Below are 22,192 nucleotides of genomic sequence, written 5' to 3' on the forward strand. Positions count from 1 at the left end.
GTTTTCTGATCCTGGTTGTGTTATGGTTCTCAGGATGCATTTGACGATGCGGTGAAGCACTTTGGGGAGAGCTCTAAGACCATGCCTCCCTCTGTCTTCTTCCCTGTGTTTGTACGATTCATCAAAGCCTACAGGGTGAGCAGAATGTGTGTGTTTGTGTGCGTGCGTGCATAGCTACAGTATACACAAAGACGCGAGTCAAAGTTGAACTTAATGTGTGTGTGTGTGTGTGTGTGTAGCTGGCGGAGGAGGAGAATGAGCAGAGGAGGAGGCAAGAGCAGGCTCTGATGGAGAAGCTGGAGCAGGAGGAGCTGCAACAGGAGCAGGAAGCGCCTAAGGTACAGCCCCGTTACCATGGAGACAGGCCTGCCGGTCTGTCGCCATGGATATGACAGTATCACCTTGACTTCACAGATCCAGTGTCTGTTCTGTGGAATGGAAGGACTGATGTTTTCTCGTTCCCTCTCTTTATCGCTCCCCATCTTTTCTTCTCTACTCCTCACACATACATTGATTCACCAACACATATCTACTTTATTTCTACCTCTCTCTCTCTCACACACACACACACACACACACAGTCCCCGTCCAACCGTCCAAAGCAGCGGCAGCAGGAGTCCCTGATCACAGAGCTGAGGAGGCGACAGGGCGGTAAAGACAGCAGACATGTCTACGAGGGCAAAGATGGAGCTATAGAGGACATCATTACAGGTACGCACACGCACACGCACACTCACACACTGTAGTTTAGTGCTGTGTTTTGATTGGCTGTTTTTTGTCTGCAGTGCTGAAGACCGTCCCTTTCACTGCCAGGACGGCCAAACGCAGCTCTCGCTTCTTCTGTGATCCCACCCACACTGAATAACACTGCTAAACTCTCAGAGAGAGATAGAGAGATACTGTTGGAGAGAGATATACAGGGTAGAGGGGAGGGAGAGGGGTGAGGGAAAGCTAGGTGGGAGAGATAAAGGGGAATAACAATGAGATAGAGAGAGGAGAGAAGCATGGGGAAAAAGAGAGGCAGTTAGAGAGAGAGAGGGGAGGGAGGGGGTGAGAGAGAGAGAGATTGACCCGGTCTCAGAAGTAGTGACTCTACCAGAGAGAAGCTGAACTCTGAACTCTATAGCAAGACAGACATCAAGATTACCTGTGACCTCACCTGTCTGGTCTGACATCACTGCCCCCACCCCCCATCCCCTCTATGTTACTTACACATGTTATGAAGCTTCTTCGCTGATTATAACTGTTTATAACCCTCCCATAACCCTGGACTGTAGCCCTGGAATCAACCTGCAACCCACCATGCACTTTGACTTTCTGCCCTCTAAACCCGAAGACTGTTGAAGGGGGTCGGGTAGAGGGAGGAACTTGATACGCGATGACAGTGACTGGACATTTAGTAGCAACACAGTCTGGTCATTTAATAGCTACATAGCATTTCCAGTTTATCAGTTAATAGCAGACATGACAAGCAAAACAGAACAGCAAAAATAAACAGTTGTTTTTTGTCCAATTAGTATTAGTGATGTACAGTATGTGTCTCTAAAGCTGTGTGATGATGTCAGCAAATGACATGATCGCTGTCATAGGATATTGAGAAGGGAGGGGGAGAAGTTTGAAGAGTCTCTTCTTGTTGAACATTCCAACCAATTCTAATTGATAACGACATCACAAAGGGTTCTTAACCCACTCCTATCCAGCTGTAAGATGCCAGAACTGAACACTGAGAATAGTGTTCGAAAAGATCACTCCTACAAGGTTCCCTCTTCTCCGTCTGCTGCTGTGTGACAGTGAAACGTGTACAGCGCTCGCTACGTTCACTACATTGACTATGTTTACTATTTACTACCTTTAATACCTTTAACCTCCAACAGGGTTTTTTCAAAGCTCAGGCCCTCCAGTTCCTCAGTCCTGCTGGTTTTCCTTTCTCCCTGGCACTTGATTGATCGTTTAATGTTACTGATAATGATTGGCTGCAGAGTGCACACACACCTGGTTTCCCAGGTAGAAATCGGTCTCTGATTAAAAGAGAAGTATGAAAACCAGTAGACACTGTGGCCCTCGAGGACAGGAGTTGATACCCCATACTACCCTAAAATAAAGGTCCCTGTCTTATCCTTGCCTGACCATCCAAAAGTCCCAGTCTGTTTCTGCTTTATAGCCAACTGACTCCTTTGTTGTGATCTTGTCAAGGTGAAGGTAAAGGATGTAGTGTTCTTGAATGCAGAAAGTCTGGCACCTAGGCTACTACACCACCCATGATCTTTCCTGGCTCATGGGACCAACTTTTACGGAGACTGGAGAGGGATCGCTCCATTTCATAAAAAAATCATAAAAAATGTAACTGCAAAAAACAACAACAGCACAATACTTTTCTACTGTGTAAATATATTTTCTAGGGAATCCCGCTTGTTGCTTTTATCCCTCACTCCCAACCCTGCTGTTTGTCAATGTTGATGTTCATTCTTAATCTGCACTCGTTGTGTAAATAAACTGTATCCAGTCAGACTGTGTGTCTCTGTGTGTGTACCACTGGAAGACCCTCACTGGTAACATTGAACATATATTTATATCATAACATCTCTTTCCATAGTAAGATTTACATTAATCCAACAACACAATATATTGTTTGTATCACATATTCCCAGGAAACACTTAAAAAAAATGCTAATGGTAATAAAACAATCGTTGGTGTTAAATTGTATCATGTCGTCTCCATGGTGACACCGAATTCAGCGTCGTCAGACCAACATTTAGGGAGGAGAGGAGGGAGCTACATTTGAGTGACATTTGCTTCATTCAATCGATAAACTGGAAATTACGACATCAGCCTTACATCCGCCAATAACATTCATTGGATGTTTGGCAGCAATGTTTTCATTGGTCACGACGTTACTTCCCGTTTCAAACAAAACCCGCCGGTTCCTGTTTATGCTAGCGCCAGTAAAAAAAAAGAAGCTAATAATAATTGTAACAAAAGCTTCAACGTGACAACATCAACTAGTTTCGCTCTAGATAGTCAGTCAGAAAATGCATCAGACATTTTGTGCACTCAAAGTTAGTGCAGTTTGCAGATAGTTGATTAGGGCTACTCTTGGAAAGAATTGGTTAGCTACCATCGTTTTTCTTCCTTCGATTTGGACAGCAGTTGACTGGCCAGCTATGCCAAAGCAAGGGCTTGCTAGACACAAGGTAAGACATCTCAGCTATTCACAATGTGCCTGCGAACTGGTTCTTAGCCGTCTTGATAATGAATGTAATTAGCCTCATATGGTGGTGTCTAGCTTTTCCCCCCTAGCCTCCCAGGGAAAGGACACCATTTTAGAGCGTATTCAGATTCAGCCCCTGTTTTTGACTGACAGGTGATATCCTCTGGAAGACTGACTGGTGGGCGGGGCCAGGGCTCAAAGAAGAGGTAAGTCGTTTATCCCCGGGGTCTTCAACGAGGTCTGGAGGACCGCACTGAAATATTTCCTCGCTGCCAAAAATTTGCAAAAAATAGTCCTCTGTCCATCGTTTTTGGAATTTTCAAGTCTCTCTGACTGTCTAGCTTTCATTTCGGTTATTATTAGCGAGCAGATTTGCATTTGTTGTCATGAATCTTGCCCTGGAGGCAGCTCTGTAGAGTGGCATAAACATCTGATTTTAACCCAAACTTAACCACACTACTAAACCTAATGCCTAACCTTAAATTAAGACCAAAAAGCACATTTTTGTTTCATGAATTTTTATAATGTAGCAGATTTGGACTTATCAGCTGGCCCATCTAGCAGAAAAAGCTCCGTTCTGTCTCCAGGGAATGAGTCATGACAATAAACATCAACCTATTAGTGAACTGGGCACAGTCAAGAAACTTGATGTAGGTCCATTATCATTTATTTTTGTCAGTTTAAAGTATATTGAGTTTGTCTGTCCCCGGAGGTAAGAGAACACACAGGACTGATAAGTCACATCCCTGTTGCAGAGTGTCATTATATCCATTCACTGTCACTCTGTTCTGTAGGGGAGCAGGGCGTCCACTAGTCACTTCTACTGAGCCGGCTTATTCCCTCTACTCCACAGACTCAGAGGACCAGGTAATAACACATCCATAAACAGTCAGTAGCAACGTAAATAACAAGCCTATTTGTGTAATATATTAATAAGAGTTCTAATCACCTAACAGTGATTATATGGTAAGTTGGTTTGCATCTGTGCTCTCTCTAAGGTGACAACCATTCACCAGGGTCTGGATCAGTGTGCTGCGCTGCTCAATGTCATTCTCCAGGCAGAGACGGCAGGTACCAGTCAACTACTTACTCTGTTTCTACAGAACCTTTACATGTCTAGTTGAAATTATTGACCAAAGTGTTTGCATTGTGTGATAGAGGCCAAGCCAATCTCCGTCAGGGGAGCAGGGAAGACTCGAGCCGCCAAATCCCGACCGCTGTGCACTCTGGGAAAGGAGAGGGTAGACACAGAGAGGAGGAAGCAGACAAAGAGACCTGTCACTCAGACTGCTAAAAAAACAGGTGGGACCTGTGTGTGTCTCTGTGTCTGTGTGTGTGTGTGTGTCTGTGTGTGTGTGTGTCTCTGTGTGTGTGTGTCTCTGTGTGTGTGTGTCTCTGTGTGTGTGTGTTTCTGTGTGTGTGTGTTTCTGTGTGTGTGTGTCTGTCTCTCTGTGTGTGTCTCTGTGTGTGTCTCTCTGTCTGTGTCTCTGTGCGTGCGTATGTGTTGGCGTGCAAAAATGGATAACTCTCTCTGCTCCAGCTCCCGTGCAGAAGACGATCCTGTCATCCCTGTCGTATCCTGGGATGAGGAACAATATTCAGAGTTTGGCCGGAACGTCAGAGCCGGCATCAGATGCTCGGTTTAACTGTCGCCTGACCACCTCCACCCCCACCCTGAGTCCCCAAAGACTCCCCCCTAACAACACACTCCCCCCAGGCCCTTCAGTCCCTCTAGCCCAGCCTGCAGGCTCCATCATTGGGGTGGCATCAGTCCACCTGGGGGGCTCTACCTCCACAGCTCTGTTAGCTTCTCCTGGAGCTGTAGCTACGTCTCTACCCACAGCCCCTCTCACAGGCCCAGTGCTCTCTCTCCTCGCAGCCCAGCCAGGAGGCTTCGTCTCTGGGGTTGGAGGTTCGGCTGCCCAGGGGAGCTCCAGGTCCTGTAGCCTGCACCTCGGTGCTCCTTCTGTGGAGAGGCTAGCCCTGTCTGCCCGCCTGCCCCCTGACAGCTCTGTGTCTGGAGAAAGTGGACATCCAATCTCTTCTTCCTGCTCTCCCTCTCGTCAGGGACCACCAGTACTCTTCTCTGAAAGTCATTCTCACCCCCAGCCTCACCCCCTTGCCAACACTCAGCCACAGTCTGCCCCAGATGCTCCATCCCTGGGCAGGGGGGGCCAGCTGGTTTCTACCCAGGATGGAGAGACCTTAGCCAGGGAGGCTTGCGGCCACATGGAGGGTAACGCTGGAGAGGAGGAAGAGGAGTGTCCAGTGAGAGACACCAGCGCCCAGACCTGCTTTAACATACAAACACACACCCAGCTGGCATACACACACCCACACACACACATAGATCCAGTGCCTGTACAGGCATACTTACAACACACACATCCAGGTGTGGCTCCCAACCACACACACTCGTACACACGCATGCCGCTGGCGCTGGGCTCTAAGGGCTGTAGTCCAGAGGGAACCGCTCGTCAGGTGATGACTGTTCAGTACCTCCTTGGAGAGTTGAAGGCTCTGCTCGCTGGCCAAGGTAATCAATCAATCAACCTGTCAAAAATAATCAGTCGACTCATCAATCAGTCAAAATGACTATTTAATCAAATGTTAATCAAATTCAATCTCCGCCACTCTCTCTCTTCCCTCCCTCCTCCCCCTCCTCTATAGACAGTGTAGCAGAGCGTCTGGTGTGTGAGCTGGAGCAGACAGTGTCTATACTTCCTGTCATGGTGGGCAGCTCTAACATCCAGGCTGAGATTGCTCTGGTCCTGCAACCTCTACGCAGTGAGAACGCACTGCTACGCAGGTCAGCACCATCACCCAGGTGTGTGTGTGTGTTGTGTGTGTTTCATACAGAAGATTGATCACTTTAACGTGTGTGTTCAGGCGTCTGAGGATAGTGAACCAACAGTTGCAGGAGAGAGAGCGAGCAGAGAGGGAGGCCAGAGATGTCCACTGTGACACTGACGGTAAGATAAACTGCCCGGCCCTCTTTCAACTGTCTATCAGTGAGAGGTTATTATCGTGTGTCTGTATTTCTGAGTATCTAACCTCCTCTGTCTCTTAGTGCCGCCTGTCTAACCTCCTCTGTCTCTTAGTGTCGCCTGTCTAACCTCCTCTGTCTCTTAGTGTCGCCTGTCTAACCTCCTCTGTCTCTTAGTGTCGCCTGTCTAACCTCCTCTGTCTCTTAGTGTCGCCTGTCTAACCTCCTCTGTCTCTTAGTGTCGCCTGTCTAACCTCCTCTGTCTCTTAGTGTCGCCTGTCTAACCTCCTCTGTCTCTTAGTGTCGCCTGTCTAACCTCCTCTGTCTCTTAGTGTCGCCTGTCTAACCTCCTCTGTCTCTTAGTGTCGCCTGTCTAACCTCCTCTGTCTCTTAGTGTCGCCTGTCTCCTCTGTCTCTTAGTGCCGCCTGTCTAACCTCCTCTGTCTCTTAGTGCCGCCTGTCTAACCTCCTCTGTCTCTTAGTGTCGCCTGTCTAACCTCCTCTGTCTCTTAGTGTCGCCTGTCTAACCTCCTCTGTCTCTTAGTGTCGCCTGTCTAACCTCCTCTGTCTCTTAGTGTCGCCTGTCTAACCTCCTCTGTCTCTTAGTGTCGCCTGTCTAACCTCCTCTGTCTCTTAGTGTCGGCTCTGCAGTCGGAGCTCAACGATGCTCACACAAGCCTGCAAGAGCTGCAGCGCGGCAACACTGAGCTACGGCAAGCCCTGGTGGACACACAGAGCCAGCTGCAGCAGAGTGAGGCGGAGTGCAGTCGTATCAGTAAAGGTAATAGATGAGGGGGGAACGTACTCCGCTTCTTTTCTATTTTATTTCTAAATACATGAAGATCAGGGCCTTAAACTGATCCATATTACGCTGAGATTAAAGGATCTCTGAGGTGTCTGTGTGTATTATCTAATAAATCTATATAAGTGTGTCTGTGTGTGTGTCTGTGTGTAGACGTGCAGTCTGCTCTGGGTGAGGTGCAGGCCTGTAACCGCAGGCTGCAGGAGTGTCAGAAGGAGAATGCTGCACTGGTCCTCAACACCCAGAAGAGGGAGACAGAGATCCACACACTACAGCAGCACCTCAGGTGTGTGTGTGTGTGTGTGTGTGGACTTTCTAAAAATTTATTAGAGTTTTTACTTTTTACTGACAATTTTTCTCTCTCAACCTGTCCTCTGTCTGTCTGTTTCTCTCTCTCGACCTGTCCTCTGTCTGTCTGTTTCTCTCTCTCGACCTGTCCTCTGTCTGTCTGTTTCTCTCTCTCGACCTGTCCTCTGTCTGTCTGTTTCTCTCTCTCGACCTGTCCTCTGTCTGTCTGTTTCTCTCTCTCGACCTGTCCTCTGTCTGTCTGTCTTCGACCTGTCTCTGTCTGTCTGTTTCTCTCTCTCGACCTGTCCTCTGTCTGTCTGTTTCTCTCTCTCGACCTGTCCTCTGTCTGTCTGTTTCTCTCTCTCGACCTGTCCTCTGTCTGTCTGTTTCTCTCTCTCGACCTGTCCTCTGTCTGTCTGTTTCTCTCTCTCGACCTGTCCTCTGTCTGTCTGTTTCTCTCTCTCGACCTGTCCTCTGTCTGTCTGTTTCTCTCTCTCGACCTGTCCTCTGTCTGTCTGTTTCTCTCTCTCGACCTGTCCTCTGTCTGTCTGTTTCTCTCTCTCGACCTGTCCTCTGTCTGTCTGTTTCTCTCTCTCGACCTGTCTGTCTGTCTCTCTCGACCTGTCCTCTGTCTGTCTGTTTCTCTCTCTCGACCTGTCCTCTGTCTGTCTGTTTCTCTCTCTCGACCTGTCCTCTGTCTGTCTGTTTCTCTCTCTCGACCTGTCCTCTGTCTGTCTGTTTCTCTCTCGACCTGTCCTCTGTCTGTCTGTTTCTCTCTCTCGACCTGTCCTCTGTCTGTCTGTTTCTCTCTCTCGACCTGTCCTCTGTCTGTCTGTTTCTCTCTCTCGACCTGTCCTCTGTCTGTCTGTTTCTCTCTCTCGACCTGTCCTCTGTCTGTCTGTTTCTCTCTCTCGACCTGTCCTCTGTCTGTCTGTTTCTCTCTCTCGACCTGTCCTCTGTCTGTCTGTTTCTCTCTCTCGACCTGTCCTCTGTCTGTCTGTTTCTCTCTCTCGACCTGTCCTCTGTCTGCTCTGTTTCTCTCTCCAGGACCTGTCCTCTGTCTGTCTGTTTCTCTCTCTCGACCTGTCCTCTGTCTGTCTGTTTCTCTCTCTCGACCTGTCCTCTGTCTGTCTGTTTCTCTCTCTCGACCTGTCCTCTGTCTGTCTGTTTCTCTCTCTCGACCTGTCCTCTGTCTGTCTGTTTCTCTCTCTCGACCTGTCCTCTGTCTGTCTGTTTCTCTCTCTCGACCTGTCCTCTGTCTGTCTGTTTCTCTCTCTCGACCTGTCTGTCTGTCTGTTTCTCTCTCTCGACCTGTCCTCTGTCTGTCTGTTTCTCTCTCTCGACCTGTCCTCTGTCTGTCTGTTTTCTCTCTCTCGACCTGTCCTCTGTCTGTCTGTTTCTCTCTCTCGACCTGTCCTCTGTCTGTCTGTTTCTCTCTCTCGACCTGTCCTCTGTCTGTCTGTTTCTCTCTCTCGACCTGTCCTCTGTCTGTCTGTTTCTCTCTCTGACCTGTCCTCTGTCTGTCTGTTTCTCTCTCTCGACCTGTCCTCTGTCTGTCTCGAAGTCTCGACCTGTCCTCTGTCTGTCTGTTTCTCTCTCTCGACCTGTCCTCTGTCTGTCTGTTTCTCTCTCTCGACCTGTCCTCTGTCTGTCTGTTTCTCTCTCTCTGTATTTTCCTCCCGCTCTTTCTTTATACCCTTCTCTCTCAACCTGTCTCTCTCAGAGCTCTACAGGTCCCTGTCACTGAGTCTCCTGCTGTGACTGACATCCCTACGTCCCGCCTCCCTCTCACTAAACGAGCTCTGGACCAATACCAGGACCAGCAGGGTCCGTCAGACCACCCAGTCAGCCAATACCTGTGGTCGTTGGAGCAGAAGGGGTGTGGTTCTGTCTCCCTGCCCTGTAAAGGCCCTGAGTGCAACTACACACACCAGCAGGACTTCAGTGTGTGTACACCAGGTGGTCAGAGTGTGTGTGCGTCTGCGGATCAGGAAGTGGGTCTGTGTGTGGCTCTGGAAAGAAAAGCCACCCCACCTTTGGCCTTCGCCCCACTGAGAGAGACTGTGAGGTCACCACTTCCTGTTGAGGGTTTACCGCTTCCTGTGATGTCACAGAGAGGAGGAGGACCACAGGGTCTTCAGAGCCTTAGTGTTGCCCTCGAGAGTTTCCCTCAATTAAAAAGCCTATTATCTAATCTCCACCAATCAAACGGACTCTGCTCTAATGGCGCTGGACACTCTGACCTGTCCCAGAGTCACCGGCGCCGTCTGGACATGGATATGGCATCACCGGGCAAGGGGCGGAACTCTTCGCTTGACTCCACTGGCCTCTCCTTATGTGAGGTCAGATCCTTGGCTTCTGATTGGAGTGCAGGGTCAAGCTCGACCTTTGACACGCGTGACGAACAGGAGTTCCGGAACGGGCTGGCCGCTCTAGACGCCAGCATTGCCAGCTTGCAGAGAACTATAAAGCAGGACCTCAAGCGATGAGACAGAGACACACAGCGAGGTAGTCTGGATCTATTCCAATCTAATACAATAACCAATGTCTTTTTTTAGGTTTATTTTTAATTGTACTTTATTTGAATGAAATGGCAAATTAAATAGTTGTTCTTTTTTCGTTACTATTTATTCTTTACTTGAAAGACGGGTTACCTGAGAACTTCAGGAAAACGAAGCACACGCTTCAATGAGGCAGAAGGCCATGTGTTGTGATTCTGGATGGCCAGACAGCTACAATGACACGATGCCATGTGTTGTGATTCTGGATGGCCAGACAGCTACAATGACACGATGCCATGTGTTGTGATTCTGGATGGCCAGACAGCTACAATGACACGATGCCATGTGTTGTGATTCTGGATGGCCAGACAGCTAGCAACAATGACACGATGCCATGTGTTGTGATTCTGGATGGCCAGACAGCTAGCAACAATGACAATGACACGATGCCATGTGTTGTGATTCTGGATGGCCAGACAGCTAGCAACAATGACACGATGCCATGTGTTGTGATTCTGGATGGCCAGACAGCTACAATGACACGATGCCATGTGTTGTGATTCTGGATGGCCAGGCAGCTAGCAACAATGACACGATGCCATGTGTTGTGATTCTGGATGGCCAGACAGCTAGCAACAATGACACGATGCCATGTGTTGTGATTCTGGATGGCCAGACAGCTAGCAACAATGACACAATGCCATGTGTTGTGATTCTGGATGGCCAGACAGCTAGCAACAATGACACAATGCCATGTGTTGTGATTCTGGATGGCCAGGCAGCTAGCAACAATGACACGATGCCATGTGTTGTGATTCTGGATGGCCAGGCAGCTAGCAACAATGACACGATGCCATGTGTTGTGATTCTGGATGGCCAGACAGCTAGCAACAATGACACGATGCCATGTGTTGTGATTCTGGATGGCCAGACAGCTAGCAACAATGACACGATGCCATGTGTTGTGATTCTGGATGGCCAGACAGCTAGCAACAATGACACGATGCCATGTGTTGTGATTCTGGATGGCCAGACAGCTAGCAACAATGACACGATGCCATGTGTTGTGATTCTGGATGGCCAGACAGCTAGCAACAATGACACGATGCCATGTGTTGTGATTCTGGATGGCCAGACAGCTAGCAACAATGACACGATGCCATGTGTTGTGATTCTGGATGGCCAGACAGCTAGCAACAATGACACGATGCCATGTGTTGTGATTCTGGATGGCCAGGCAGCTACAATGACACGATGCCATGTGTTGTGATTCTGGATGGCCAGACAGCTACAATGACACGATGCCATGTGTTGTGATTCTGGATGGCCAGACAGCTAGCAACAATGACACGATGCCATGTGTTGTGATTCTGGATGGCCAGACAGCGATGCCATGTGTTGTGATTCTGGATGGCCAGACAGCTACAATGACACGATGCCATGTGTTGTGATTCTGGATGGCCAGACAGCTACAATGACACGATGCCATGTGTTGTGATTCTGGATGGCCAGACAGCTACAATGACACGATGCCATGTGTTGTGATTCTGGATGGCCAGACAGCTAGCAACAATGACACGATGCCATGTGTTGTGATTCTGGATGGCCAGACAGCTAGCAACAATGACACGATGCCATGTGTTGTGATTCTGGATGGCCAGACAGCTAGCAGCGATGCCATGTGTTGTGATTCTGGATGGCAATGACACAATGACACGATGCCATGTGTTGTGATTCTGGATGGCCAGACAGCTACAATGACACGATGCCATGTGTTGTGATTCTGGATGGCCAGACAGCTACAATGACACGATGCCATGTGTTGTGATTCTGGATGGCCAGACAGCTAGCAACAATGACACGATGCCATGTGTTGTGATTCTGGACAGCTACAATGACACGATGCCATGTGTTGTGATTCTGGACATGGCCAGACAGCTACAATGACACGATGCCATGTGTTGTGATTCTGGATGGCCAGACAGCTACAATGACACGATGCCATGTGTTGTGATTCTGGATGGCCAGACAGCTACAACAATGACACGATGCCATGTGTTGTGATTCTGGATGGCCAGACAGCTAGCAACAATGACACGATGCCATGTGTTGTGATTCTGGATGGCCAGACAGCTACAATGACACGATGCCATGTGTTGTGATTCTGGATGGCCAGACAGCTACAATGACACGATGCCATGTGTTGTGATTCTGGATGGCCAGACAGCTACAATGACACGATGCCATGTGTTGTGATTCTGGATGGCCAGACAGCTACAATGACACGATGCCATGTGTTGTGATTCTGGATGGCCAGACAGCTACAATGACACGATGCCATGTGTTGTGATTCTGGATGGCCAGTTGTGAGCTACAATACAATGACACGATGCCATGTGTTGTGATTCTGGATGGCCAGACAGCTACAATGACACGATGCCATGTGTTGTGATTCTGGATGGCCAGACAGCTACAATGACACGATGCCATGTGTTGTGATTCTGGATGGCCAGACAGCTACAATGACACGATGCCATGTGTTGTGATTCTGGATGGCCAGACAGCTACAATGACACGATGCCATGTGTTGTGATTCTGGATGGCCAGACGATGCCATGTGTTGTGATTCTGGATGGCCAGACAGCTACAATGACACGATGCCATGTGTTGTGATTCTGGATGGCCAGACAGCTACAATGACACGATGCCATGTGTTGTGATTCTGGATGGCCAGACAGCTACAATGACACGATGCCATGTGTTGTGATTCTGGATGGCCAGACAGCTACAATGACACGATGCCATGTGTTGTGATTCTGATGGCCAGACAGCTACAATGACACGATGCCATGTGTTGTGATTCTGGATGGCCAGACAGCTACAATGACACGATGCCATGTGTTGTGATTCTGGATGGCCAGACAGCTACAATGACAGACAGCTACAATGACACGATGCCATGTGATTTGTGATTCTGGATGGCCAGACAGCTACAATGACACGATGCCATGTGTTGTGATTCTGGATGGCCAGACAGCTACAATGACACGATGCCATGTGTTGTGATTCTGGATGGCCAGACAGCTACAATGACACGATGCCATGTGTTGTGATTCTGGATGGCCAGACAGCTACAATGACACGATGCCATGTTGTGATTTGTGATTCTGGATGGCCATGTGTTGTGAGATGGCCAGCTACAATGACACGATGCCATGTGTTGTGATTCTGGATGGCCAGACAGCTACAATGACACGATGCCATGTGTTGTGATTCTGGATGGCCAGACAGCTACAATGACACGATGCCATGTGTTGTGATTCTGGATGGCCAGACAGCTACAATGACACGATGCCATGTGGGGAATCGTAAGCGGCTCATTTCAGCTCGTTGTATTTGTTTTTATATCATGTTTTGACTGAGCTAGCTAACCAACAACTGTAATGGTGGATTTGAGAGACAAGTGCTCATTGTACAACTTCATTTATGTTTTCAATAAACATTGGAAAAGAAATCTAGTTGACATGTTATCAACAATCTATGCCAACCCCTATCTCTTTTGCCCCATAGCTGAGTACGTGTCGGTTTTTGATGCTTAACAACCAACCCATCATTTGAATTAAGGGAGAAGGAAATATGATGTATTGAAAATAATGTTCTCCCTCCTACAATGAGTCAGGGGTTAATAACACTGATACCTAAGCCTAAAAAATAAGTTCTGCTCATCCATAACTGGTGTCCATTTTGTCTACTTAATAATGACTACTTGCAAAAAAGAATGAAAGAAGTCATGGATGCAATCATTGGTGAAACACAGTCTGGCTTTATGAGGAACAGACATATTTCTAACAATATCAGACTAGTATTAGACATACTTGACTACTCAGACCTAAAAACTGAGGATAGCTTCATATTATTTGTATTTGACACAGTAGAGCATCAGTTCCTCTTCCACTCCCTTGAGAAATGTGGCTTTGGGGATTTGTTCTGTAAGGCTATTAAGACTCTATACGAATGGTAACGGCTCTATCAAACTGAAACATGGCACCTCACCTAGATTGGAGTTAAAGAGAGGAATTATGCAATGTTGTCCGATCTCACCGTATCTATTTTATTAATCACCCAACTTCTTACAAATTCTTTAAATAATAGTCCTGTACAAGGTATTTCCATAGCTGGTAAAGAAATGATTATAAGCCAGCTGGCTGACGATGCTACACTTTTTCTGAAAGACGCTAGTCAGATTCCTATATCGATCAGTGTGATAGAATCCTTTTCCAAAGCGTCTGGTCTATATCTTAACATTAATAAATGTGAACTCATGGCTGTTAAAGATTGTGACACCTTCATATTATGGTATTCCAGTGAAAGAAGAACATACATATTTAGGCATAACCATTACAAAGGATCAGAAGTATGGAGGCTTACTCAATTTGAACCCTCTTGTTTAAAAAACACAGAAGAAGCTAAATCAATGGCTACAGAGTGACTTATCCTTAAAAGGAAGAGTCCTAATAACCAAGGCTGAAGGTTTCTCTAGACTAACATATGGCACTCTATCTTTATATCTTGATGGTAAAATAAGCAAGAAGATAGACCAGATGCTTTTCAACTTTCTGTGAGAAACCGTACCCATTACATTAGGAAAACCGTTGTAATGAAGACATGAGTATGGTGGGCTGAATTTTCTGGACTTTACTACCTTAATTAAAACTTCTTCGGGATCAGTGTCCCTTCCACGGGATGGTTAAGCTAATGTAGGCCAATGCGATTAGGATGAGGTTGTAAGTAACAAGAAAATTTCACAGGACATAGACATATATGATATTGGCAGAAAGCTTAAATTCTTGTTAATCTAACTGTACTGTCCAATTTACAGTAGCTATAACAGTGAAAGAATACCATGCTATTGTTTGAGGAGAGTGCATAATTTTGAACATAAAAAGTTAATAAACAAATTAGGCATATTTGGGCAGAAATGCAATGGCTCATTGGATCAGTCCAAAACGTTGCATATACACTGCTGCCATCTAGTGGCCAAAATATATATTGCACCTGGACTGGAATAATACATTATGGCCTTTCTCTTGCATTTCAAAGATAATGGTAGAAGAAAAATACAGAAGAATGGTTGTTTTTTTCTTTGTATTATCTTACACCAGATCTAATGTGTTATATTCTCCTACATCCCTTACACATTTACACAAACTTCAAAGTGTTTCTTTTCAAATGGTACCAAGAATATGCATGTCCTTGCTTCAGGGCCTGAGCTACAGGCAGTTAGATTGGAGTATGTCATTTCAGGAGAAAATTGAAAAAAAGGGGCAGATCCTTAAATAATACTTTTAAGATCAATTGGATATAACAATTCATAAGAAGTTCAACTTCCTCATCATGTCTTCTCTACTTTTGGTAGCCTTAACTTCATGTTGGTTTGCAATTATAATATTTACAAAGTTCCAGTGAAACTCTCTGCAGGTCGGCAGGTTTTCTTCTTATGGTCCTTAATTTATAAGCATACATTTTCTCCACACAGATATTATATATGGAATAGTCGGGATGGATATATTGTATAAAAATACTTCTTTGTTTTTAGAATATTGGTTCCGAAATAATATCCTATTGGTGAGACAACTTGTAAATGCAGAGGGTCTTTTACTTAATTCTAAGGAATTCTTATCACTTTACAAGATCCCTGTAGAGACCTGACTAACCTTAAAAGGAAGCATCCTAAGATGAGTTTTTCTTTTAGTTCATCCAACAACAATAGAGCTATACAAGCCTTGTTTCCAAATTGTTTCCTTATCCAGTAATGCATTATTGGAATGGTTTTATTGATAATGTCTGCTGGAAAAAAGTTTGGATGTTGCCACACACATACCTACTTATTAACTAAATGAAGTACATTTCTTTTTAAATGATTCATAAATACTATCCTGCCAACCACTATATGAAGAAGTAAAAAAACATAAACCCAAAAATGGTACCTTTTGTTATGACCACCCAGAAACAGTGTTGCTTATTTTTTGGAATTGTATTCATGTAAGGAATCTGTGGCAAGACATCAGTAGATTTATCATTTATGCAGATGTTACACTCTTATGGAGAGATGTGCTGCTTGGATTCTTTACTTAAGATAGAAATAAGTTGAAACAATTTTATGTAATTAATTTCATTATTCTTTTGGCCAAATTTCATATTCCCAAATGTAAATTCACAAACAAAACACCACATTTTATTACACTGCAAAAAGAAATTGAACTATATTTTAAGACTATTAAATACAGTGCCAACAAAAAAGCTGTTAGAATTATAAATATGTGTGTATGCCCCTTAAGGTTCTTGTGTAAATGTGATATTGTACCCCTTAGCCCCGCCCCTAGCCCAAATGTCCTTTGTATATTCTTTATAAATACTTGTGTTCCCCATGTACTTTTTTTAATTGATTTGTTGTTAATAAAAAATAAATACAATTATGTATTGTAAAGAATGAATGGGAATGGGGCCCTGCTAACTGTAGTCGCAGATTAGTGACGTAGGAGTGTTGCTGTAGAAACAAATGAAGCTTTCCCGTCAGTGCTTGTGGCAACAAGAGAGCACGAAAATAGATTTCAACTTGATCGTGTCTGGTTTCATTCGAAGAATAATGTAGCTCGTCAATTTTGTATATGGTTTTATACTTCAGATCTGGGAGCGAAAGATTACTGTAATAAACTCGCGATGAGTCTCGCTAGAAAGGACACAGACGCCGGGCTAAGGGCACTGGTCGCGAGCACAAACATTAAGCCGGAGCAGAAGGTTCCACAAGTTCTCTCAAAATTACAAGGTAAATTAGTTAGCTAACCTTTTTACATTGAAAAACGTGTTATTTTACTTTGCACTTGTGTGTTATTCCTGATACCCAACTAACAATCATTCCTTATTTTTCGACATTGAAGATATTCTGAATAGGATATCTGTCCAAGACGACAGAGAGTTGGGTGCGTTCAAAAACTCCTTGTTCAGCCATGGCATACTTCAATACTGCGCAGGAGTCGCCCTCAAACTGAACTATGCCAAAATTGAAGGAGGCTACGCAACTGCCACTCAGTTGGCAGAAATTCTCAGGTACGATTTTAGAATCTTGAACCACACAACTACAACAAAAAGGAATAACCAAATCTGTGTTGTCTATTACTCTGCACTAAAACAAACAACCCTAGACACTACCAATGGACAATACCTACCCCAGAGACTACTTCAAGGCCCTGATAGAACTGATGGGGTGGAATAATAATTGATGCAAGCAGATCTATGAAGGTGGGGGTCATATATCTGTAGTAGTGATTTGACATTGATTTATTTGTGTGCATATGCAAACTCCTTTAGCTCCTGCTGTGTGGGTGTGGACATGGGCGGAGACACTGAGGCCTTCCATAGGCAGCTGCTCCCATCCGTCACAGACAGCCTGCTGTCATTGGCCAGTCGGCTGATGAACAGAGCTTTGGCGGTAAGGGACATAACGTTTTTTTGAAGTTTGGAATGTCCTCAACAAAAATATGTCTACTCACATATCTCTCTTTGTAGGGGAATGGGCAGCCTGAGATGTTTCGTTTCTTCAAGAAAGTGATGGGCTCTGTGTGTTGGCTTCTGAAAGCCCATGGTCACCTGGCCACACAAGGTGAGATCTAAAGTCCAATACCAAACAGACCCCTTACCTAACTAACGATGCCCCCCCTCTTTTCTCTCTCTTAGTCCTGCAGTCAGACCACTATGAGAGGATGTTAATGAGTGAGGAAGAGAGAGTGGGAACTGTGTGTGTGTCACTGTGGCATCAGCTTCTGACAGCTAACAGGTAGCATATCACACACACACACACACACACACACACACACACACACACAAACACATCAATTAAATTCATTACCCGCTCTTTCTCTGTAGTGAGTTAGTAGCAGGTTTGGGAAAAGGCCCCTTGTCTGTGATTCTGGATGACGTGGTGTACCGAATGGCTCACACATCCAACCCTGTTGTGGGAGGGGCAGCAGTTAGGACGCTCCTCCTGGTTGCCCGGCAACAAGAATCCGCCCTGCAGCTTATCATCCATAGGTTCAAAGGTCAGGGGGTGGGGTTTGAATATTTCCAGGTTACGATATATATATTTTTTCATGGGTTAACTTTATATGCTTGCAAAAGCAATCTTGATGTTTTTTATGGTTTGTGTGTTGCAGGGTTGGAGGGCATGATTGGTCGAGAATGGAGGGGGCGGGGCTTCGACGAGGAAGTGGACCAACTGATAAAGCTGCTGCACAGAGAAGTCCCCAAACCAGCTGATCACACAGAGGTAAAATATAGTGTGTTTGTTGTTGTTCGTGTGTGTGTGTGCCTTACACTCTCTCTGTGTTATCAGACGTGGCCAGAGGAGTGTGTGAGAGCAGCGTGTGTCATCCAGGCAGCGTGGAGATCTTATCAGACCAGGAGGAGAGTGAAGAATCTGCCCAGAGCTGTCAGATCACTGCAGAGGAGCTTCAGGTGTGTGTGTGTGTGTGTGTGTGTGTGTGTGTGTGTGTGTGTGTGTGTGTGTGTGTGTGTGTGTGTGTGTGTGTGTGTGTGTGTGTGTGTGTGTGTGTGTGTGTGTGTGTGGGCTTTATTTTCTCATCGATCTATGATCGTGTTTTGTATCTCTGTTTTGTATTTGTATTGATGTGTATATTTTTTGTAATTCCAGGGCTCATCTGTAAAAGAGACGTTGGTTTCAGCATGACTTCCTGTCAAAATAAAGGTTAAATAAGATCATAATAATTTAAGGCAGTTAAGCGTGTGTGTGTGCGCATGTATGTGTGTGTGTAGGGAGCGGCGGCGGAGGAGAGCGCAGCAGGCTCAGGCTGTGTGCTGGGAGGAGGAGCTGAGACTACAGCTGTGTGTCAGGAGACAGAGAGCCAGGAGAGAGTTCCATCAGAAACAACTACAGCTACTGCAGCTACTGCCCCCAGGTACACACACTACCTGTTACAGCAGAGACAGAGCGGAATGATGCCCATTTGTTTGCTTAGTTAGGCCTGCCATCTACAGCCCTTGTGTGTGTGTGTGTGTGTGTAGGTCAGGTGCAGCAGTACCTCGGGGAGGTGGAGAGGCAGGCTGCAATACAGATCCAGAGGGTTTGGCGAGGCCACCGAGAGAGACGAAACTTCCAGCAACGGAGAAACACACACACACAGCACAGAGCTGCTGTTGTCCTGCAGAGAACAGTATTAACACACACACACAGCACAGAGCTGCTGTTGTCCTGCAGAGAACAGTATTAACACACACACACAGCACAGAGCTGCTGTTGTCCTGCAGAGAACAGTATTAACACACACACAGCACAGAGCTGCTGTTGTCCTGCAGAGAACAGTATTAACACACACACACAGCACAGAGCTGCTGTTGTCCTGCAGAGAACAGTATTAACACACACACACAGCACAGAGCTGCTGTTGTCCTGCAGAGAACAGTATTAACACACACACAGCACAGAGCTGCTGTTGTGCTGTTGTCCTGCAGAGAGCAGTATTAACACACACACAGCACAGAGCTGCTGTTGTCCTGCAGAGAACAGTATTACACACACACACAGCACAGAGAACAGTATTAACACACACACAGCACAGAGCTGCTGTTGTCCTGCAGAGAACAGTATTAACACACACACAGCACAGAGCTGCTGTTGTCCTGCAGAGAACAGTATTAACACACACACAGCACAGAGCTGCTGTTGTCCTGTCCAGAGCTGCTGTTGTCCTGCAGAGAACAGTATTACACACACACACACAGCACAGAGCTGCTGTTGTCCTGCAGAGAACAGTATTAACACACACACACAGCACAGAGCTGCTGTTGTCCTGCAGAGAACAGTATTAACACACACACACAGCACAGAGCTGCTGTTGTCCTGCAGAGAACAGTATTAACACACACACAGCACAGACACAGTATTAACACACACACAGCACAGAGCTGCTGTTGTCCTGCAGAGAACAGTATTAACACACACACAGCACAGAGCTGCTGTTGTCCTGCAGAGAACAGTATTAACACACACACACAGCACAGAGCTGCTGTTGTCCCAGAGAACAGTATTAACACACACACACAGCACAGAGCTGCTGTTGTCCTGCAGAGAACAGTATTAACACACACACACAGCACAGAGCTGCCAATGTCCTGCAGAGAACAGTATTACACACACACACAGCACAGAGCTGCTGTTGTCCTGCAGAGAACAGTATTAACACACACACAGCACAGAGCTGCACAGAGAACTAACACACACACACAGCACAGAGCTGCTGTTGTCCTGCAGAGAACAGTATTAACACACACACAGCACAGAGCTGCTGTTGTCCTGCAGAGAACAGTATTAACACACACACACAGCACAGAGCTGCTGTTGTCCTGCAGAGAACAGTATTAACACACACACACAGCACAGAGCTGCTGTTGTCCTGCAGAGAACAGTATTAACACACACTCACATGCACTTCCAATAGACTACCCCTGTTGTAAGCAGAAGCTGAACACAGCGATCAAACAAATCTAGCATGCAGCAGCATCTGAATTCATCTTGACAGTTTTTTGTCCCTCTCCTGTTAGGTCCTTCGCTTTCTGAAGAGGCGGAGAGCTGAGAAAGCCCCTCCTTCCCTCTCCCCTTGGATTGGTCCTCGGGGTTTGACTGACAGTCGGAGGGCGGAGCTGAAGAGAGAGGTGGAGGAACATATTGCCCTGCACCCGGTGATTCTGAATATTACTTCAATTTGTGTGTTTGGTTTTACTATCCTTGTAGGGACCAGATGTCCTCACAAGGATAATAAAACAAGGAATATTTGGACATGTGGGGACATTTCACTTGTCCCCACAAGGAAAAAGGCTGTTTTAGGGTTAGGTTTCGGGTTACAGTTACAATTAGGGTTAGGGGTTAGGGAAAATAGTATTTGGTCCCCACAAGGATAGTAAAACAAATGTGTGTGTGGTGTGTAACTATCTCTCTGTGTAACGGTTCTCTCTCTCTCTCTGTGTCTGTGTAACGGGTCTCTCTCTGTGTGTCTGTGTAACGGGTCTCTCTCTGTGTGTCTGTGTAACTGCTCTCTCTCTCTGTGTCTGTGTAATGAGTGTGTATGTGTGTGTAACGATCTCTGTGTGTCTGTGTAATGATCTGTGTCTGTGTAACGGGTCTCTCTGTGTGTGTGTGTAACAATCTCTTTCTGTGTGTGTAGTCCTCTGTGGTGTCTCTAGAGGGCAGTAGGGAGCTCCATGCTAAGACCCAAGCCTTGCTGCTCCAGCATCTACAGGGGAGAGAGGCAGAGCTGAGAGAACACACTCACACACACGCCCTGCTGGCACAGATCAACACCGACCTGGAACTACTGCTGAGTAGGTATCACACACACGCACACCAATCTCTCTTTCTCTCTCTTCCTCTTTCTCTCCCTTCATCCATCTTTCTCTCTTAGATGCCCCCTCACTCAGTGTCGCCACAGTAACCGACTGTGACGTGTTCAGGAGTCGCTCTGCCCCCGTAGCCGCCCGCGCCCGGCAGTCCCACAATGCCTTGCTCCAGGCCGGTCGCCTGCCTTGGTGGAAGATGCTGGGAGATGGTGACATCACCTGTCCAGAATCAGAATCCGCCCACAAAGACCACCGGCTGGAGGCAGAGTTTAACTCTCTATATTTAGGAGGAAGCTGACGACGTTGTTCCACAACAGTATTGTAACGCTGTTATAACATTGTCATAGGGCTGTTGTAATAATGTCATTATGCTCTGGAATTCAACCAATCATGGGTTTCAGTCTGGACCGTGGTTAGTTGAATCAGGTGTGTTACTGCAGTGGTTTTTTCATTGGTCTCTGTGTGGCTGGCCCCTTAAGGAAGAGTTTCAGTCTAAGGAATTGGAAAGCAATTTTGTGTACAGAAGTCTGCATTAAAGTTTGTACTTTTCTACTATTATGTCATTGTGTGTCCTGACTGTAGAGACTTTCAGTCATTTTGATAAGTGGAGTTTTTATTTGTTGTCCAACAACTCACATGCCAGTGCTGAATTTGTGTTAACAGAGTGCCCAGAGTGCCTACGCAACACCAGCAGTCATTATGTTATTACACACACCCAGAAAATACACATACCAGAAAGATTTGATTGGCCAATGTTTATTTTCAGCGTTTTACAATGAACAGCATTTATCAGACAGAAACATTATCATAAAGCTGACATAATGAAGACAGAGACATAATACATATTTTTCTGTACTGTAGTTTCACATAGATATTTATTCTGACTCCTGCATATTGGCAGTTTGACATATCTTATTACCAGGGCCCAGAGTTAGTCTGTCAGGGCCCAGAGTTAGTCTGTCAGGGCCCAGGGCTCAGAGTTAATCTGTCAGGGCCCAGA

The 22,192-nt window shown here is 46.1% G+C and overlaps 3 protein-coding genes across 5 annotated transcripts in view; all 3 read left to right on the plus strand.

The window, feature by feature from the left end:
• fmnl2b (formin-like 2b) overlaps positions 1 to 2,508 on the plus strand; it is a 40,785-nt gene extending 38,277 nt beyond the window's left edge. For both annotated transcript variants that reach the window (XM_042319460.1, XM_042319461.1), the window contains 4 exons: positions 34 to 135; positions 240 to 338; positions 582 to 711; positions 786 to 2,508. In XM_042319460.1, the coding sequence (XP_042175394.1) occupies positions 34 to 135; positions 240 to 338; positions 582 to 711; positions 786 to 865 (411 nt within the window). In that variant the 3' untranslated portion in view covers positions 866 to 2,508. The remainder of the gene's footprint in view (positions 1 to 33; positions 136 to 239; positions 339 to 581; positions 712 to 785) is intronic.
• Positions 2,509 to 2,891: 383 nt separating this feature from the next.
• On the plus strand, positions 2,892 to 10,063 carry ccdc14 (coiled-coil domain containing 14). The gene is made up of 11 exons (XM_042319479.1): positions 2,892 to 3,192; positions 3,363 to 3,415; positions 4,004 to 4,076; positions 4,208 to 4,280; positions 4,368 to 4,511; positions 4,750 to 5,745; positions 5,880 to 6,018; positions 6,099 to 6,181; positions 6,833 to 6,976; positions 7,151 to 7,283; positions 9,009 to 10,063. Exons 1-11 carry the CDS (start codon positions 3,163 to 3,165, stop codon positions 9,772 to 9,774), a joined length of 2,634 nt encoding a protein of 877 aa, XP_042175413.1. The 5' UTR covers positions 2,892 to 3,162; the 3' UTR covers positions 9,775 to 10,063.
• A 6,255-nt stretch (positions 10,064 to 16,318) lies between these two features.
• Positions 16,319 to 21,747, plus strand: iqcb1 (IQ motif containing B1). 2 transcript variants are annotated; one of them, XM_042319464.1, is made up of 13 exons: positions 16,320 to 16,612; positions 16,725 to 16,893; positions 17,155 to 17,275; positions 17,353 to 17,446; positions 17,521 to 17,620; positions 17,710 to 17,882; positions 17,997 to 18,109; positions 18,176 to 18,297; positions 18,616 to 18,758; positions 18,865 to 19,013; positions 20,401 to 20,538; positions 21,021 to 21,177; positions 21,258 to 21,747. In XM_042319464.1, exons 1-13 carry the CDS (start codon positions 16,507 to 16,509, stop codon positions 21,488 to 21,490), a joined length of 1,818 nt encoding a protein of 605 aa, XP_042175398.1. In that variant the 5' UTR covers positions 16,320 to 16,506; the 3' UTR covers positions 21,491 to 21,747. The 2 variants fall into 2 exon arrangements, with proteins under 2 accessions (XP_042175397.1, XP_042175398.1); XM_042319463.1 differs by having other exon boundaries at positions 16,319 to 16,612; positions 17,997 to 18,297.
• The last annotated feature ends 445 nt before the right edge of the window (positions 21,748 to 22,192 follow it).

Source organism: Oncorhynchus tshawytscha, unplaced genomic scaffold, assembly GCF_018296145.1.
Source record: "Oncorhynchus tshawytscha isolate Ot180627B unplaced genomic scaffold, Otsh_v2.0 Un_scaffold_4246_pilon_pilon, whole genome shotgun sequence".
In the NCBI taxonomy this organism is placed as follows: domain Eukaryota; kingdom Metazoa; phylum Chordata; class Actinopteri; order Salmoniformes; family Salmonidae; genus Oncorhynchus; species Oncorhynchus tshawytscha.